This window comes from Protopterus annectens, chromosome 3.part1 (assembly GCF_019279795.1).
Source record: "Protopterus annectens isolate FY-2018-M chromosome 3.part1, PAN1.0, whole genome shotgun sequence".
NCBI classification, from domain to species: domain Eukaryota; kingdom Metazoa; phylum Chordata; order Ceratodontiformes; family Protopteridae; genus Protopterus; species Protopterus annectens.
Window position 1 is genome coordinate 1,914,444,548 of NC_056732.1, and position 22,337 is coordinate 1,914,466,884.

A 22,337-nucleotide genomic window follows, 5' to 3' on the forward strand; every position below is an offset into this window, starting at 1 on the left:
GAATATGTCCTTCAGGCAGCCTGACTAAATGATAGAGGAAGTATCATAGCATGGTTCTCTTTTACCTGCATAATCCTATATTATAACAGGCAGTAACTACCTTCTATGCATGTCTACTAGGGTGCCACACTGATGCAGCAGTTAGTGTTGTCATCTCACAGCAAGAGGTTCTCCTGTTTGATTCTCAGCTCGGGTGCCTTCTGTGTGTAGTCTGCATATCCTCCCTGTGTTTACATGGGTTTCCTCTGGGTGGTCTGGTTTCCTCCCATTTTCCAAAGACATGCAGTAGGTAGACTGGACACTCTAAATTGGCACTAGGTGTGAGTGTGTGTGTGTGTGTGTGTGTGTGTGTGTGTGTGGTATACCATTGGGGGCCTGGCTAGCATAAAACAAAAGTATAACCACTATTAACACAACAAGCACCAGCTGGGGCTCGGTGACTGATCTGCTGAATGATTTCGGGATTTATCCGAGGGAGGTGCATGTCTATTCCATGTAGGAATGGACGTTTGTATGGCGACTACTGGTTTAGCACAAGCTGTGTAATAGGAATTGGGTCTTGTTGCTTGACAAACCCGAGTAAGTTCCAAACATGCAAAACAAAATTCAGTTTTGCATCGAGTGCAGAAAATATTTTTGCAGCCTGTTTGGTTGTGCTCCAGTAGCTGTCCACATGTTGGACAAGCCCGGATTGATGGACAATTTTTCAATGTTTCTCCTAAATTTATAAGTTTACAAGTATTTAGTATTTGTAGGCGTCTGTCCTTGCATTCAGTATTTTCACATCGATCTGCTCGTGGCGCTGAGCCCTTCCATTCTTTTAGACATTGCCAGCAAAACTCAAAGGGTCTTCCCAACTGAGCTGTGCAGATCAAGCAGCAGACATTTAAATTGGTCAGATCCTTTCGTTCAACACTGCTGTGACAGCTTGGGCACTGAAAAAAAAACAGAAATCTACTATTAACTGTACATGAAAAGCAAGCTAGAATTTTATTATCTACATTGTTTCTAGGGGTAAATATACAAAGTATCCATATCTTATATATTATAATGGCATTATTATTACATCAGTAAATAGGATTATTTATTTATTTATTTAGCATGTGAATGAATTAGGCTAGTTGTTATTGTTACATGAACTAAGTATTTGGGAAAAACATAAAATATATTATCTGCAAGAAAATAATGTTATAGCACTTATAGGTAATTTTTCCACAAATTACAAATATTAACAGTTAATACAAGATGTGATAGATTATTTTAGGTAATTGTACCAAGACATTTCCATCCAGTGACCTCACTAAGAAAGGTCTTTTTGGCTACTGGGTGCATGACTCCCTTAGAGACTAAGGAAGGAATTTCAACTGAAAGCACCCCTGAATGTGAAAGTCTTGGATGACCAAATAAAGGAATGGGGATATACATGATTTGAAACTCCTGTTCTGGTTTTGAAGAAAATCTGTTATGGTCATATACAGTTATCTAGATTCTGCAGTATGTTGTTGGTTACGGTGCCCAAGACATTATCATACATAGGGGAAAGCACCCTGACTTCTGAAAAAGTAGTGTAGTGATGTCATCTTCTCTGTAAGCAGGTCATAAATGTATGTATTTTATTGATTGCTCTTCAGCCTTTGCATGTTACAGATAGAAACAGTAGTAATGACGGAACATAGAGACACCATTGTATGACTCAGTATGTATGATGGGAAGTATGGACACCACTGCAGGAATCAGTAGATATGATGGGACATAGGGACACCATTGTAGGAATCAGTAGTTATGATGGGACGTAGGAACACCATTGTAGGAATCAGGAGGAATGATGGGAAGTAGGGACACCACTGTAGATATCAGAAGGTATAATGAGACATAGGGACAACATTGCAGGAATCCCTAGGTATGATGGGACATAGGGAAACCATTGTAGGAATCAATAAGTATGATGGGACGTAGGGACACAATCATAGGAATCAGTAGGAATGATGGGACACAGTGACATCATTGTAGGGATCAGTTGGTATGATGGGATACAATTACATCATTGTAGGGATCAGTAGATATGATGGGACATAGGCAGACCACTATAGGAATCAGTAGTTATGATGGGATGTAGGGACACCATTGTAGGATTTAGTTGTTATGATGGGACATAGGGGCACCATTGTTGAAATCAGTAGTTATGCTGGGACATAGATTGCAGGAATCAGTAGGTATGATGGGACATAGAGACCCGATTAGAGGTATATGTGGGCATGATGGGACATAGGGACACCATTGTAGGAATCAGTAGGTATGATGGGACGGTCTATATTAGAAGACCGAATGTTTAGGTGATCGAACACCTAAACATCGATCTGCTAATATCAAACCGCACAATGTCGAACATCCCAGGGAAACATGTCCCTCGTCCACAACACAAAAAACATTACTTTACATCTAAATTAAGTGGGGGGTCTTCACCCCCCCATACCACCCGACTGGGGGGCTGTGCCCCCACACACCCCTAACTAAATATACCAACTACGAGATCGCTCAACAGTAGAGAAATAGCAAACTCTGGCAAATGGCCAAGGGAAATCTTTCTCTGTGTTAAATCGGGCGTTCGTCATTTTTTTATTTCAATATTAGAAGATCGATGTTTAGGTGTTTGATCACCTAAACATTCGGTCTTCTAATATAGACCCATGATGGGATGTAGGAACACCATTGTAGGAATCACTAGTAGGTATGAAGGGAAGTAGGAACACAATTATAGGGTATGATGGAACGTAGGGACACCATTGTAGGAATAAGTAGGTATGATGGGACGTAGGAATACCATTTTAGGAATCAGAAGGTATGATGGGAGATAGGGAGACCATTGTAGGGATCAGTAGGTATGATGGGATGCAGGGACATCATTGTTGGATCAGTAGGTATGATTGGACATAGGGATACAATTGTAGGAATCAGAAGTTATGATGGGATATAGGGACACCATTGTAGGAATCAATAGGTATGATGGGATGTATGTACACCATTGTAAGAATTAGTAGGTATGCTGGGGCATAGGGACACCATTGTACGAATTAGTAGACATGATGGGACGTAGGAACACCATTGTAGAAATCAGTAGGTATGATGGGACGAAGGGATACCATTGTAGGAATCAGAAGGTATGATGTGAAGTAGGGACACCAATGTAGAAATCAGTAGGTGTGATGGGAAGTAGGGACACCAATGCAGGAACCATTAGGTATGACGAGACATATGGACACCATTGTAGCAATCAGTAGGTATGATGGAACATAAGGGCACCATAGTAGGAATCAATAGTTATGATGGGACGTAGGGACACCATTGTAGGAATCAGTAGTTATGATGGTTCATAGGGGCACCATTGTAGGAATCAGTAGTTATGATGGGACATAGGGACACCATTGTAGGAATCAGTAGGTATAATGGGACATAGGGACACCAGTGTAGGAATCAGAAGAAATGATGGGAAGTAGTGACACAAGCAAAGGAAACAGTAGGTATGATGGGATGTAGGGACACCATTGTAGGAATCACTAGTAGGTATGATGGGAAGTGGGACACCATTATAGGGTATGATGAAACGTAAGGACAGCATTGTAGGTATCAGTAGGTATGATGGGATGTATGGACAGCATTGCAGGTATCAGGAGGTATGATGTGATGCAGGGACACCATTGTAGGAATCAGTAGGTTTAATGGGACATAGAGACACCAGTAAAAGGATCAGCAGGTGTGATGGAACAGAGGAATACCATTGTAGGAATCTGTAGGTATGATGGGATGTAGGGACACCATTGCAAGACTCAACAGGTATGAATGGAAGTAGGGGACACCATTGTAGGAATCTGTAGGTATGATGGGACGTAGGGACAGCATTTTAGGAATCAGTAGGTATGACAGGACGATGGGACACTATTGTAGGAATTAGTCAGTATGATGGGATGTAGGGACACCATTGTAGTAAAAAGTAGGTATGATGGGAAGTAGGGATACAATTTTAGGAATCAGAAGGTATGATGGGACATAGGAACACCATTGTAGGGATCAGTAGGTATGATGGGATGCAGGGACACCATTGTAGGAATCAATAGGTATGATGGGACATAGGGATACAATTTTATGAATCAGTAGGTATGATGGGACATACGGACACCACTGTAGGAATCAGTAGATATGATGGGACATAGGGACACCATTGTATGAATTAGTAGATATGATGGGACGTAGGGACACCTTTGTAGAAATCAGTAGGTATGATGGGACATAGGGATACCATTGTAGGAATCAGCAGGTATGATGGGACAGAGGGACACCATTGTAGAAATCAGTAGGTATGATGTGAAGTAGGGACACCAATACAGGAACCATTAGGTATGATGGGACATATGGACATCATTGTAGGAATCAGTAGGTATGACGGAACGTAGGGACACCATTGTAGGAATTAGTAGTTATGATGGGACGTAGAGACACCGTTGTAGGAACCGGTAGTTATGATGGGACGTAGGGAAACCATTGTAGGAATTAGCAGTTATGATGGGATGTAGAGACAACATTGTAGGGATCAGCAGGTATGATGGAACGTAGGGACACCATTGTAGGAATCAATAGGTATCATGGGAAGTATGGACATCATTGTAGGAATCCGTAGGTGTGATGGGATGCAGGGTCACCATTGTAGGGATCAGTAGATATGATGGAAGTAGGGCATGCCCATAGGACTCACTAGGTATGATGGGATGTAGGGACACCATTGTAGGAATCAGTAGGTACGGTAGGACATAGGGACACCATTATAGGTATCAGTAAGTATGATGGGATGTAGAGACACCATTGTAGCTATCAGTAGGTATGATGGAGCATTGGAACACCATTGTAAAAATCAGTAGGTATGATGGGATGCAGGGACACCACTGTAGGAATCAGTAGGTATGATGGGATGTAGGGACACCATTGTAGGAAACCCTAAGTATGATGGGACATAGAGACACCATTGTAGGGATCAGTAGCTATGATGGGAAGCATGACACCATTGTAGGAATCACTAGGAATGATGGGACAGAGGGACAACATTGTAGGAATCAGTAGGTATGATGGGAAGTAGGGACTCCATTGTAGGAATTAGTAGGTATTATGGGATGCAGGGACTCCATTGTAGGAATCAGTAGGTATGATGGGAAACAGGATACCATTGTAGGAATCGCCAGGAATGATGGGAAATAGGAACAACATTGCAGGAATCAGTAGGTATGATGGGAAGTAGGGACACCATTGTAGAAATCAGTAGATATGACAGAAGGTACGTACACCATTTTAGGAATCATTAGGTATGATGGGATGTAGGGACAACATTGTAGGAATCAGGAGTACGTATGATGGGAAGTAGGGACACCATTATAGGGTATGATAAGATATGAAGGACACCATTGTAAGTATCAGTAGGTATGATGGGATGTAGGGACATCATTGCAGGTATCAGCAGGTATGACAGGATGCAGGGACACCATTGTAGGAATCAGTATGTATAATGGGACATAGGGGCAGCATTGTAGGAATCAGTAGGTATTATGGGAAGAAGGAACACCATTGCAGGAATCATTAGGTATGATGGGATGTAGTGACAACATTAGAGGGATCATTAGGTATGATGAGACATATGGACACCATTGTAGGTATCAGTAGATATGATGGGACGTAGGGATACCATTGTAGGAATCAGTAGGTATGAAGGTACAAGGTACATAAGGACACCATTGTAGGGATCAGTAGGTATAATGGGACATAGGCACACCACTGTAGGAATCAGTAAGTATTATGGGATGTAGGGACACCATTGTAGGAATCAGTTGGTATGATGGAAAGTAGGGACACCAGTGCAGGAATCATTAGGTGTGATGGGATATAGGGACACCTTTGTAGGAATCAGTTGGTTTGATGGAAAGTAGGGACACCATTGCAGGAACCATTAGGTGTGATGGGATATAGGGACACCTTTGCAGGAATCAGTTGGTTTGATGGAAAGTAGGGACACCATTCCCAGAATCATTAGGTATGATGGGATGTTGCAAAACATTGTAGGAATCAATAGGTATGATGGGAAGTAGGGACACCACTGCAGGAATCATTAGGTATCATGGGGTTCAGTGACAACATTGTAGGGATCAGTAGGCATGATGGGACATAGGGGCACCATTATAGGTATCAGTAGGTATGATGGGACGTAGGGACACCACTGAATGAATCAGTAGCTATGATGGGATGTAGCAACACCATTGTAGGAATCAGAAGGTATGATGAGAACTAGCGACATGGCCATAGGAATCAGTAGGTATGATGGGATGGAAGTACACCATTGTAGGAATCAGTATGTATGATGGAATTTAGGGACACCATTGTAGGAATCAGTAGGTATGATGGGATGTAGGGACACCATTGTAGAATCAGTAGGTATGATGTGACACAGGGACACCATTGCAGGAGTCAGTTAGTCTGATAGGATGTAGGGTCACCATTGTAGGGATCAGTAGGTATGATGGAAGTAGGGACACTACTGTAGGAATAAGTATTTATGATACCTATTGAAAAAGCTAAAGCCAACCACCCTTTCTGCTGATCTTCTCCCAGCCGAATATCTGCAAATAGCTGCAGATGTCATAGCCTACCCTATCTCGATCTTAATTAACAGAACCATAACTGAGGCCACAATCCCCTCAATATGGAAAATATCCTACGTTATACCACTCCATAAAGGCGGCACATCCACAGAACTATCAAACTACAGACCAATAGCCATACTATCACCACTTGACAAAATTATGGAAAAGTGTGTGCACAACCAACTAATGTCCTATCTCACCCAGAACAAATTACTAACAGACTCTTAACATGGATTTAGTCCCCATCACAGTACGACCACTGCCCTCCTCTCTTTTACCGAAAAAATAAACCTTAACCGGAATAACAAAAAAATATCCTTTGCTCTCTTCCTGGACCTGTCGAAAGCCTTCGACATGGTAAACCAACAGCTACTTCTCCACACTCTGGAAACCCTGCATCTAGAAAATCCAGCTCTTGACTGGATTCAAACCTACCTCACTGGCAGACAACAAGCAGTACTGTGGCAGAACAAGCTCTCTTGCCTGCTACCAAATACCATAGGAGTTCCTCAAGGCTCCATATTAGGACCTCTTCTCTTTTCAGTCTTCATAAATGACCTCCATACAGTTATCCCTGAAGCCACCTGTATACAGTATGCAGATGACTCAACTCTAATATGTTCCAATGCCTCTCTAGAAAACCTACTAACTACAACCCAGCACAGTTTTACAACAGTCGAAAACTGGCTCGCTGACCATCACCTGATCTTAAACCCAAATAAAACCAAACTACTTCTCTTCTACCCAACTAATAAACCACCTACCGAACACTTTACTATACAATCCAATAATGGGACCATTATCTACTAATAAACCACCTACCGAACACTTTACTATACAATCCAATAATGGGACCATTATCTACTAATAAACCACCTACGAACACTTTACTATACAATCCAACAATGGGACCATTATCTACTAATAAACCACCTACGAACACTTTACTATACAATCCAATAATGGGACCATTATCTACTAATAAACCACCTACGAACACTTTACTATACAATCCAATAATGGGACCATTATCTACTAATAAACCACCTACCGAACACTTTACTATACAATCCAACAATGGGACCATTATCTACTAATAAACCACCTACCGAACACTTTACTATACAATCCAATAATGGGACCATTATCTACTAATAAACCACCTACCGAACACTTTACTATACAATCCAATAATGGGACCATTATCTACTAATAAACCACCTACAGAACACTTTACTATACAATCCAATAATGGGACCATTATCTACTAATAAATCACCTACCAAACACTTTACTATACAATCCAATAATGGGACCATTATCTACTAATAAACCACCTACCGAACACTTTACTATACAATCCAACAATGGGACCATTATCTACTAATAAATCACCTACCGAACACTTTACTATACAATCCAATAATGGGACCATTATCTACTAATAAATCAGCTACCGAACACTTTACTATACTATCCAACAATGGGACCATTATCTACTAATAAACCACCTACCGCACACTTTACTATACAATCCAATAATGGGACCATTATCTACTAATAAACCACCTACCGAACACTTTACTGTACAATCCAACAATGGGACCATTATCTACTAATAAACCACCTACCGAACACTTTACTATACAATCCAATAATGGGACCATTATCTACTAATAAACCACCTACCGAACACTTTACTATACAATCCAATAATGGGACCATTATCTACTAATAAACCACCTACCGAACACTTTACTATACAATCCAACAATGGGACCATTATCTACTAATAAATCACCTACTGAACACTTTACTATACAATCCAACAATGGGACCATTATCTACTAATAAACCACCTACCGAACACTTTACTATACAATCCAATAATGGGACCATTATCTACTAATAAACCACCTACTGAACACTTTACTATACAATCCAATAATGGGACCATTATCTACTACTAATAAACCACCTACCGAACACTTTACTATACAATCCAACAATGGGACCATTATCTACTAATAAACCACCTACCGAACACTTTACTATACAATCCAATAATGGGACCATTATCTACTAATAAACCACCTACCGAACACTTTACTATACAATCCAATAATGGGACCATTATCTACTAATAAATCACCTACCGAACACTTTACTATACAATCCAATAATGGGACCATTATCTACTAATAAACCAGAACACTTTACTATACAATCCAATAATGGGACCATTATCTACTAATAAATCACCTACCGAACACTTTACTATACAATCCAATAATGGGACCATTATCTACTAATAAACCACCTACCGAACACTTTACTATACAATCCAATAATGGGACCATTATCTACTAATAAACCACCTACAGAACACTTTACTATACAATCCAATAATGGGACCATTATCTACTAATAAACCACCTACCGAACACTTTACTATACAATCCAATAATGGGACCATTATCTACTAATAAACCACCTACCGAACACTTTACTATACAATCCAATAATGGGACCATTAGCTACTAATAAACCACCCACCGAATACTTTACTATACAATCCAATAATGGGACCATTATCTACTAATAAACCACCTACCGAACACTTTACTATACAATCCAATAATGGGACCATTATCTACTAATAAACCACCTATCGAACACTTTACTATACAATCCAATAGTGGGACCATTATCTACTAATAAACCACCTACCGAACACTTTACCATACAATCCAATAATGGGACCATTATCTACTAATAAACCACCTACCGAACACTTTACCATACAATCCAATAATGGGACCATTATCTACTAATAAACCACCTACCGAACACTTTACTATACAATCCAATAATGGGACCATTAGCTACTAATAAACCACCTACCACACACTTTACTATACAATCCAATAATGGGACCATTATCTACTAATAAACCACCTACCACACACTTTACTATACAATCCAATAATGGGACCATTATCTACTAATAAACCACCTACCACACACTTTACTATACAATCCAATAATGGGACCATTATCTACTAATAAACCACCTACCGAACACTTTACTATACAATCCAATAATGGGACCATTATCTACTAATAAACCACCTACCGAACACTTTACTATACAATCCAATAATGGGACCATTATCTACTAATAAATCACCTACCAAACACTTTACTATACAATCCAATAATGGGACCATTATCTACTAATAAACCACCTACCGAACACTTTACCATACAATCCAATAATGGGACCATTATCTACTAATAAACCACCTACCGAACACTTTACTATACAATCCAATAATGGGACCATTATCTACTAATAAACCACCTACCGAATACTTTACTATACAATCCAATAATGGGACCATTATCTACTAATAAACCACCTACCGAACACTTTACTATACAATCCAATAATGGGACCATTATCTACTAATAAATCACCTACCAAACACTTTACTATACAATCCAATAATGGGACCATTATCTACTAATAAACCACCTACCGAACACTTTACTATACAATCCAATAATGGGACCATTATCTACTAATAAACCACCTACCACACACTTTACTATACAATCCAATAATTGGACCATTATCTACTAATAAACCACCTACCGAACACTTTACTATACAATCCAATAATGGGACCATTATCTACTAATAAACCACCTACCACACACTTTACTATACAATCCAATAATTGGACCATTATCTACTAATAAACCACCTACCGAACACTTTACTATACAATCCAATAATGGGACCATTATCTCCCCTGACACCTATGCAAAGCTACTAGGAGTAAACATTGACAATAAACTCAGATTTGACATGCATATCAACCAAACCATTAAGTCAGTAAACAAGAAACTTGGGTCCTTATACAGGATAAAAACCTTCCTTACTCCAACTGCCAGGGCAGCCACTGCCCGCTCACACCTTCTCTCTACCCTACTATATGCCTCTCCTGTGCTTACTAACCTTAACAAATCTGACCTAAACAAACTCTCATCTTGTTATAATCATATTGCCAGATTTGTAACTGGGTTGCCCTACAGAACACACCATTATATTAACCTGAAAAAACTTGGCTGGATAGAACTTCCAAATCTTCTCCAGCTGCACCAACTCATAGAAGCATTTAAAATCCTTAAACAACCTGAGAACACCCCTGCTCTAAAAAATATAATAATTCCTTACACCAATCTAAGTTGCCTTCGCTCAGCAAATAGACTCCTTGTCCAAACAATTAAATCTTACAACCTAGGTGGTGACGCAATGTTTGCCAATACCACTGGAAAAATATGGAACTACCTCCCCAACAACCTCATGCTTATAACTTCACTAGTTCAATTCAAAAAGAGTCTAAAACTCCATTATAAGTCACATTGGCTTTGTCCTTGCACAAACCCAGACTAGCTCTTTGCAGTAAACCAAGCCCATACTAGTTCTTAGTATTATCCAATCCCAAAAAGAACAACCTAGAGAGGGGATATCTAACCTCAAAAGAACAATGTATGTTAGCCAAACTCTAAGCTATAATTTGTCCTAATGACTTTGCTAGCATGTTATTAATGTACATTATAATGAACTGTAGTATTCTGCATTTGCTAGAGCATGGTAGTTTATGATAGTATGTAAATTGCTCTTTTCTTTTTCATTTTTGTTCATCTTAAACTCTATTTTGTAACTATCTGTCATTGTAACTCTGTTGGAGCTTTTCTCCCCGGGCCTCCACTGAAAATGGACATGTATCCAGTCGGACTATCCCGGTCAACAAATGTAAAATAAAATAAATAAAATGATGTGAAGTAGGGACATGACCGTAGGAATCAGTAGGTATGATGTAATGTAGATACACCACTGTAAGGATCAGAAGGTATGATGAGACATAGGGGCACTACTGTAGGAATAAGTAGGTATGATGGGAAGAAGGGGCATGACTGTAGGAATGAGTAGGTATGATGGCATATAGGGACACCATTGCAGGAATCAGTAGGTATGATGGGAAGTAGGGACACCATTGTAGGGATCACTAGGTATGATGGGATGTAGGGACATCATTAAACGAATCAGTAGATATTCTGGGAAGTAGGGACACCATTGTAGGAATCAGTAGGTATGATGGGAAGTAGGGACACTATTGTAGGAATCAGTAGGTATGACAGGATGTAGGGACACCATTCCAGGAATCATTAGGTATCATGGGATGTAACGACAACATTGTAGGGATCAAAAGGTATGGTGGGACGCAGGGACACCATTCTAGGAATCAGTAGGTATGATGGGAAATAGAGACATGACCATATGAATCAGTAGGTATGATGGGATGTAGGGACACCAGTGAAGGAATCACTAGGTATGATGGGACACAGGGACACCACTGTAGGCATCAGTAGGTATGATAGGAAGCAGGACACCATTGTAGGAATCAGTAGGTATGATGGGACACAGGGACACAATTGTAGGAATCAGTAGGTGTGATGGGACGTAGAGTCACCTTTGTAGGGATCAGTAAGTATGATGGGACATAGGGACACGGCCGCAGGAATCAGTAGGTATGATGGGATGTAGGAATGCGATTGTAGGGATTAGTTGGTAAGATGGGAAGTAGGGAAATGACCGTAGGAATGACTAGGTATGATGGGATGTAGGGACACCATTGTAGGAATCAGTAGGTATGGTGAGATGTAGGGACATTATTGTAGGCATCAGTAGGTATGATGGAAAGTAGGGACACCATTGTAGGAATCAGTAGTTATGATGGGACGTAGGGACACCATTGTAGGAATCAGTAGTTATGATGGTTCATAGGGGCACCATTGTAGGAATCAGTAGTTATGATGGGACATAGGGACACCATTGTAGGAATCAGTAGGTATAATGGGACATAGGGACACCAGTGTAGGAATCAGAAGAAATGATGGGAAGTAGTGACACAACCAAAGGAAACAGTAGGTATGATGGGATGTAGGGACACCATTGTAGGAATCACTAGTAGGTATGATGGGAAGTGGGACACCATTATAGGGTATGATGAAACGTAAGGACACCATTGTAGGTATCAGTAGGTATGATGGGATGTATGGACAGCATTGCAGGTATCAGGAGGTATGATGTGATACAGGGACACCATTGTAGGAATCAGTAGGTTTAATGGGACATAGAGACACCACTAAAAGGATCAGCAGGTGTGATGGGACAGAGGGATACCATTGTAGGAATCTGTAGGTATGATGGGATGCAGGGACACCATTGCAAGACTCAACAGGTATGAATGGAAGTAGGGGACACCATTGTAGGAATCTGTAGGTATGATGGGACGTAGGGACAGCATTTTAGGAATCAGTAGGTATGACAGGACGTAGGGACACTATTGTAGGAATTAGTCAGTATGATGGGACGTAGGGACACCATTGTAGTAAAAAGTAGGTATGATGGGAAGTAGGGATACAATTTTAGGAATCAGAAGGTATGATGGGACATAGGGACACCATTGTAGGGATCAGTAGGTATGATGGGATGCAGGGACACCATTGTAGGAATCAATAGGTATGATGGGACATAGGGATACAATTTTATGAATCAGTAGGTATGATGGGACATACGGACACCACTGTAGGAATCAGTAGATATGATGGGACATAGGGACACCATTGTATGAATTAGTAGATATGATGGGATGTAGTGACACATAGTGACGGGAAGTAGGGACATGGCCATTGGAATCAGTAGGTATGATGGGAAGTAAAGACACCATTGTAGGAATTAGTAGTTATGATGGAATGTCTGGACACCATTTTAGGAATCAGTAGGTATGATGGGACACAGGGACACCATTGCAGTGGTCAGTTTGTCTGATAGGATGTAGGGTAACCATTGTAGGGATCAGTAGGTATAATGATGTAGGGACACCACTGTAGGAATCAGTAGGTATGATGGGATGTAGAGACACCACTGTAAGGATCACTAGGTATGATGGGACATAGGGGCACTACTGTAGGAATAAGTAGTTATGATGTGAAGTAGGGGCATGACCGTAGGAATCAGTAGGTATGATGGGATATAGGGACACCATTGCAGGAATCAGTAGGTATGATGGGAAGTAGGAACACCAGTGCAAGAACCATGAGGTATGATGGGATGTAGGGACACCATTGTAGGGATCAGTAGGTATGATGGGATGTAGGGACAACATTGAACAAATCAGTAGGTATTCTGGGAAGTAGGGACACCATTGTAGGAATCAGTAAGCATGATGGGAAGTAGGGACACTATTGTAGGAATCAGTATGTATGATGGAAAGTAGGGCCGGCATTCCAGAAATCATTAGGTATCGTGGGATGAAGCGACAACATTGTAGGGATCACAGGGTATGGTGGGACACAGGGACCGCATTCTAGGAATCAGTAGGTATGATGGGAAATAGGGACATGGCCATAGGAATCAGTAGGTATGATGGGATGTAGGGACACCAGTGAAGGAATCACTAGGTATGATGGGACATAGGGACACCATTGTAGGCATCAGTAGGTATGATGGGAAGCAGGACACCATTGTAGGAATCAGTAGGTATGATGGGACACAAGGACAGAATTGTAGGAATCAGTAGGTGTGATGGGACATAGAGTCACCACTGTAGCGATCAGTAAGTATGATGGGAATTAGGGACATGACTCTTGGAATCAGTAGGTATGATGGGATGTAGGGACACGATTGTAGGGATCAGTAGGTAAGATGGGAAATAGGGACACCATTTCAGGAATCAGTAGATATGATGGGAAGTAGGGACATCAGTGCAAGAGCCATTAGGTATGATGGGATGTAGGGACACCACTGCAGGGTCAGTAGGTATGATGGGAAGCAGGACACCATTGTAGGAATCATTAGGTATGATGGGACGTAGGGACACCATTGAACGAATCAGTAGCTATGATGGGACGTAGCAACACCATTGTAGGAATCAGTAGGTATGATGGGAAGTAGGGACATGGCCGTAGGAATCAGTAGGTATGATGGGATGGAAAGACACCATTGTAGGAATCCGTAGGTCTGATAGGATGTAGGATCACCATTGTAAGGATCAGTAGGATGGAAGTAGGGACACTACTGTAGGAATAAGTAGGTATGATGAGAAGTAGGGACAGGACCGTAGGAATCAGTAGGTATGATGTGATGTAGGGACACCACTGTAGGAATCAGTAGGTATGATGGGATGTAGAGACACCATTGTAAAGATCAGTAGGTATGATGGGACGTAGGGGCCCTACTGTAGCAATAAGTAGGTATGATGGGGAAGTAGAGGTACGACCGTAGGAATCAGTAGGTATGATGGGATGTAGGGACACCATTGCAGGAATCAGTAGGTATGATGGGAAGGAGGGACACCAGTTTAGGAACCAATAGGTATGATGGAATATAGGAACACCACTGTAGGGATCAGTAGGTATGATGGGACGTAGAGTCACAATTGTAGGGATCAGTAAATATGATGGGAAGTAGGGACACGACCGTTGGAATCAGTAGGTATGATGGGATATAGGGACACGATTGTATGGATCAGCAGGTAAGATGGGACATAGAGTCACCACTGTAGGGATCAGTAAGTATGATGGGAAGTAGGGACACAACCGTTGGAATCTGTATGTATGATGGGATGTAGGGATACGATTGTAGGAATCAGTAGATATGATGGAACATAGGGATACAATTGTAGGAATCAGTAGCTATGAAGGTACATAAGGACACCATTGCAGGGATCAGTAGGTATGGTGGGACATAGGCACATCACTGTAGGAATCAGTAAGTATTATGGGATGTAGGGACACCATTGTAGGAATCAGTTGGTATAATGGAAAGTAGAGACACCATTGCAGAAATCATTAGGTATGATGGGGTTCAGTGACAACATTGTGGGGATCAGTAGGTATGATGGGACATAGGGGCACCATTATAGGTATCAGTAGGCATGATGGGACGTAGGGACACCATTGAATGAATCAATAGCTATGGTGGGACATAGCGACACCACTGTAGGAATCAGTAGGTATGATGGGAAGTAGGGACATTGCCATAGGAATCAGTAGGTATGATGGGATGGAAGGACACCATTGTAGGAATTAGTAGGTATGATGGAACGTAGGGACACCATTGTAGGAATCAGTAGGTATGATGGGATACAGGGACACCACTGTAGGAATCAATAGGTCTGATAGGATGTAGGGTCACCATTGTAAGGATCAGTAGGTATGATGGAAGTATGGACACTACTGTAGGAATAAGTAGGTATGATATGAGGTAGGAACACGACCGTAGGGATAAGTAGGTATGATGTGATGTAGGGACTCCACTGTAGGAATCGGTAGGTATGACGGGATGTAGAGACACCATTGTAAAGATCAGTAGGTATGATAGGACATAGGGGCACTACTTTAGGAATAAGTAGGTATGATGGGATGTACAGGCACGACCATAGGAATCAGTAGTTATGATAGGATGTAGGGACACCATTACAGGAATCATTAGGTATGATGGGAAGTAGGGACACGACTGAAGGAATCAGTAGGTATAATGGGATGTAGGGATAAGACTGTAGGGATCAGTAGGTAAGATGGGAAGTAGGGACACGACCGTAGGAATGAATAGGTATGCTGGGATATAGGGTCACTATTGTAGGAATCAGTAGGTATGTTGGGACGTAGAGACATTATTGTAGGTATCAGTAGGTATGATGGAAAGTAGGGACACCATTTTAGGAATCAGTAGGTATGATGAGACATTGTGACACCATTGTAAAAATCAGTAGTTATGATGGGACACAATGACATCATTGTAGGAATCAGTAGATATGATGGGATGTAGAGACACCATTCAAGGAATCAGTAGTTATGATGGGATGTAGGGACACCATTATAGGAATCAGTAGGTATAATGGGACATAGAGTCACCACTGTAGGAATCAGTTGGTATGATGGGGCACAAGGAAACCATTGTAGGAATCAGTAGATAGAATGGGACATAGGGACACCATTGTAGGAATCAGTAGGTATGATTGGACACAGTGACATCACTGTAGGATCAGTAGGTATGATGGGACATAGGGACACCATTGGAGGAATCAGTAGTTATGATGGGATGTAGGGACACCATTATAGGAATCAGTAGGTATGATGGGACATAGGGATACCATTGTAGGAATCAGGAGGTATGATGGGACATAAGGACACCACTGTATGAATTAGTAGACATGATGGACATAGGGACACTATTGTAGAAATCAGTAGGTATAATGGGATGTAGAGACACCATTGTAGGAATCAGCAGGTATGATGGGGCATAGGGACACCATTACAGGGATCAGTAGGTATGATGGGATGTAAGGAAACCATTGTAGAAATCAGTAGGTATGATGGGAAGTAGGGACACAAATGCAGAAACCATTAGGTATGATGGGATATACGGACACCATTGCAGGAATCAGTAGTTATGATGGGACATAGGGACACCATTGTAGGAATCAGTAGTTATAATTTCATGTAGGGACACCACTGGAGGAATCAGCAGTTATGATGGGATGTAGGGGCACCACTGTAGGAATCAATAGATATGATGGGACACAGGGACACCACTGTAGGAATCAGAAGGTATCACGGGAAGTAGTGACACGACCAAAGGAATCAGTAGGTACGATGGGATGTAGGGACACCATTGTAGGAATCAGTAGGCATGATGGGAAGAAGGAACACCATTGCAGGAATCATTATGTATGATTGGATGTAGTGACAACATTGTCGGGATCATTAGGAATGATGGAACATAGGGACACCATTACAAGAATAAATAGGTATGATGAAAAGTAGGGACACCATTGTAGAAATCAGTAGATATGATGGGACGTAGGCATACCATTTTAGGAATCAGTAGGTATATTGGGAAGAAGGAACATCATTGCAGGAATCATTAGGTATGATGGGATGTAGTGACAACATTGTAGGGATCATTGGAATGATGGAACATAGGGATACCATTGCAAGAATCAATAGGTATGATGGGACGTAGGGACACCATTGTAGGAATCAGTAATTATTATGGGATGCAGGGACACTACTGTAGGAATCAGTTGTGGGACTTAGAGACACCATTCAAGGAATCAGTAGTTATGATGGTATGTATGGACACCATTGTACGAATCAGTAGGTATGATGGGACGTAGGGACACCATTGTAGGAATTAGTAGGTATGTTAGGACGTAGGGAGACCATTATAGGAATCAGTAGGTTTGAGGGGACGTAGTGATACCATTGTAGGACTAAGTAGGTATGATAGGACATAGGGACACCATTGTAGGGATCAGTAGGTATGATGGGACACAGTGACATCATTGTAGGATCAGTAGGTATGATGGGACATAGGGACACCATTGGAGGAATCAATAGTTATGGTGGGATGTAGGGACACCATTATAGGAATTAGTAGGTATGATGGAACATAGGGAAACCATTGTAGGAATCAGTAGGTATGATGGGACATAGGGATACCATTGTAGGAATCAGCAGGTATGATGGGACATAGAGAAGCCATTGTGGAAATCAGTAGGTATGATGGGAGGTAGGGACACCAATGCAGAAACCATTAGGTATGATGGGACATACAGACATCATTGTAGGAATCAGTAGGTATGATGGGACATAGGGATACCATTGTAGGAATCAGTAGTTATAATGGGATGTAGAGACACCATTGTAGGAATCAGCAGTTATGATGGGATGTAGGGACACCATTGTAGGAATCAGTAGGTATGATGGGAAGAAGGAACACCACTGGAGAAATCATTAGGTATGATGGGATGTAGTGACAACATTGTAGGGATCAGTAGGTGTGATGGGACGTAGAGTCACAATTGTAGGGATCAGTAAGTATGATGGGAAGTAGGGACATGACCGTTGGAATCAGTAGGTATGATGGGATGTAGGGACACGATTGTATGGATCAGTAGGTAAGATGGGACATAGAGTCACCATTGTAGGGATCAGTAAGTATGATGGGAAGTAGGGACACCATTGCAGGGATCAGTAGGTTTAGTGGGACATAGGCACACCAATGTAGGAATCAGTAAATATTATGGGATGTAGGGACACCATTGCAGGAATCATTAGGTGTGATGGGATATAGGGACAGCTTTGTAGGAACTAGTTCGTATGATGGGATGTAGGGACACCATTGTAGGAATCAGTAGGTATGATGGGACATAGGGACCCCACTGTAGGAATCAGTAGGTATTATGGGATGTATGGACACCATTGTAGGAATCAGTTGATATGATGGGAAGTAGGGATACCATTGTAGGAATCAGTTGGCATGATGGAAAGAAGGGACACCATTGCAGGAATCATTAAGTATGATGGGATGTAAGAATACATTGTAGGAATCAATAGGTATGATGGGAAGTAGGGACACCACTGCAGGAATCATTAGGTATGATGGGGTTCAGTGGCAACATTGTAGGAATCAGTAGGTATGATGGGACATAGGGGCACCATTATAGGTATCAGTAGGTATGATGGGACATAGGGACACACTTGAATGAATCAGTAGATATGATGGGACATAGCGGCACCATTGTAAGAATCAGTAGGTATGATGGGAAGTAGGGACAACATTGAATGAATCAGTAGCTATGATGGGACGTAGCATCACCATTGTAGGAATCAGTAGGTATGATGGGAAGTAGGGAGATGGCCGTAGGAATCAGTAGGTATGATGGGATGTAGGGACACCATTGTAGAATCAGTAGGTATGATGGGACACAGGGACACCATTGCAGGAATCAGTTGGTCTGATAGGATGTAGTGGCAACATTGTAGTTATCAATAGGTATGATGGAAGAAGGGATTCTACTGTAGGAATAAATAGGTATGATGTGAAGTAGGGACACGACAGTAGGAATGAGTAGGTATGGTGTGATGTAGGGACACCACTGTAGGAATCAGTAGGTATGATGGGATGTAGGGACACCACTGTAGGAATCAGTAGGTATGATCGGATGTTGAGACACCATTGTAAGGATCAGTAGGTATGATGGTATGTAGAGGCACTACTGTAGAAATAAGTAGGTATGATGGGAAGTAGGGGCATAACCATAGGAATCAGTAGGTATGATGGGATATAGGGACACCATTGCAGGAATCAGTAGGTTTGATGGGAAGTAGGGACACCAGTGCAAGAACCATTAGGTATGATGGGATGTAGGGACACCATTGTAGGGATCAGTAGGTATGATGGGATGCAGGGACAAGATTGAACGAATCAGTAGGTATTCTGGGAAGTAGGGACACCATTGTGGGAATCAGTAGGTATGATGGTAAGTAGGGACACTATTGTAGGAATCAGTAGGTATGATGAAAAGTTGTGCCACCATTCTAGGAATTATTAGGTATCATGGGATGAAGCAACAACATTGTAAGGATCAGAAGTTATGGTGGGACACAAGGGCATCATTCTAGGAATCAGTAGGTGTGATGGGAAATAGGAATCAGTAGGTATGATGGGATGTAGGGACACCAGTGAAGGAATCACTAGGTATGATGGGACTCAGGGACACCATTGTAGGCATCAGTAGGTATGATGGGAAACAGGACACCATTGTAGGAATCAGTAGGTATGATGGGACACAGGGACAATATTATAGGAATCAGTAGGTGTGATGGGACATAGAGTCACCATTGTAGAGATCAGTAAGTATGATGGGAAGTAGGGAAACAAATGTAGGAATCAGTAGGTATGATGGGATGTAGGCTCATGATTGTAGGGATCGGTAGGTAAGATGGGAAATAGGGACACCATTGTAGGAATCAGTAGGTATGATGGGACGTAGAGACACCATTCAAGGAATCAGTAGTTATGATGAGATGCAAGGACACCATTGTAGGAATCAGTAGGTATGATGGGACGTAGGGACACCATTGTAGGAATTAGTAAGTATGATGGGACGTAGGGAAACCATTATAGGAATCAGTAGGTTTGAGGGGATTTAGTGATACCATTGAAGGAATAAGTAGGTATGATAGGACATAGGGACACCATTGTAGGGATCAGTAGGTATGATGGGATGCAGGGACACCACTGTAGGAATCAGTAGGTATGATGGGACACAGTGACATCATTGTAGGATCAGTAGGGATGATGGGACATCGGGACACCATTGGAGGAATCAGTAGTTATGATGGGATGTAGGGACACCATTATAGGAATCATTAGGTATGATGGGACGTGGGGACACCATTGTAGGAATCGGTAGGTATGACGGGACATAAGGACACCATTGTAAGAATTAGTAGACATGATGGGATGTGGGGAAACCATTGTAGAAATCAGTAGGAATGATGGGACGTAGGGATACCATTGTAGGAATCAGCAGGTATGATGGGACATAGGGACACCATTGCAGGGATCAGTAGGTATAATGGGACATAGAGAAGCCATTGTGGAAATCAGTAGGTATGATGGGAAGTAGGGACACCCATGCACAAAATATTGATGTATGATGGGACATACGGACATCATTGTCGGAATCAGTAGGTATGATGGAAAGTTGAGGCACCATTGTAGGAATCAGTAGTTATGATGGGACGTAAGGACACCATTGTAGGAATCAGTAGTTATAATGGGACGTAGGGACACCAGTGTAGGAATCATCAGTTATGATGGGATGTAGGGACACCATTGTAGAAATCAGTAGATATCAGGGGACACAGGGACACCATTGTAGGAATCAGAAGGTATGATGGGAAGTAGGGACACGACCAAAGGAATCAGTAGGCATGATGGGATGTAGGGACACCATTGTATGAATCAGTAGGTATGATGGGAAGAAGGAACACCATTTCAGGCATCATTAGGTATGATTTTATGTAGTAACAACATTGTAGGGATCAGTAGTTATGATGGAACGTAGAGACACCATTGTAGGAATCAGTAGGTATGATGGGAAGTAGGGACACCATTGTAAGAGTCAGTAGGTGTGATAGGATGTAGGGTCACCATTGTAGGGATCAGTAGATATGATGGACATAAGGCATGCCAGTAGGACTCAGTGGGTATGATGGGATGTAGGGACACCACTGTAGGAATCACTAGGTATGATGGGATATAGGGACACCATTGTAGGAATCAAAAGGTATGGTAGGAAACAGGGACACCATTATAGGTATCAGTAGGTATGATGGGATGTAGAGACACCATTGTAGCTATAAGTATATATGGTGGGGCATTGGAACACCACTGTAGGTATCAGTAGGCATGATAAGATGTAGTACACCATTTTAGGGATCAGTAGGTATGATGGAAAGTAGTGACACCATTGTAGGAATCAGTAGGTATGATGTGATGTAGAGACACCACTGTAGGAATCAGTAGGCACAATAAGATGTAGAGACACCATTTTAGGGATCAGTAGGTATGATGGGAAGTAGGGACACCATTGTAGGAATCAGTAGGTATGATGAGATGTAGAGACGCCACTGTAGGAATCAGTAGGTATGATGAGATGTAGAGGCACCACTGTAGGAATCAGTAGGTATGATGAGATGTAGAGACACCATTGTAGCTATTAGTAGGTA

At 41.6% G+C, this 22,337-nt stretch overlaps 1 protein-coding gene across 1 annotated transcript in view; it reads right to left on the reverse strand.

Moving 5' to 3' along the window:
• Positions 1-261: 261 nt before the first annotated feature.
• Positions 262-22,337, reverse strand: part of LOC122798825 — a 57,895-nt gene continuing 35,819 nt past the window's right edge. The window contains exon 4 of the mRNA XM_044067952.1: positions 262-935. Coding sequence (XP_043923887.1) covers positions 408-935 — 528 coding nt within the window. The 3' untranslated portion in view covers positions 262-407. The remainder of the gene's footprint in view (positions 936-22,337) is intronic.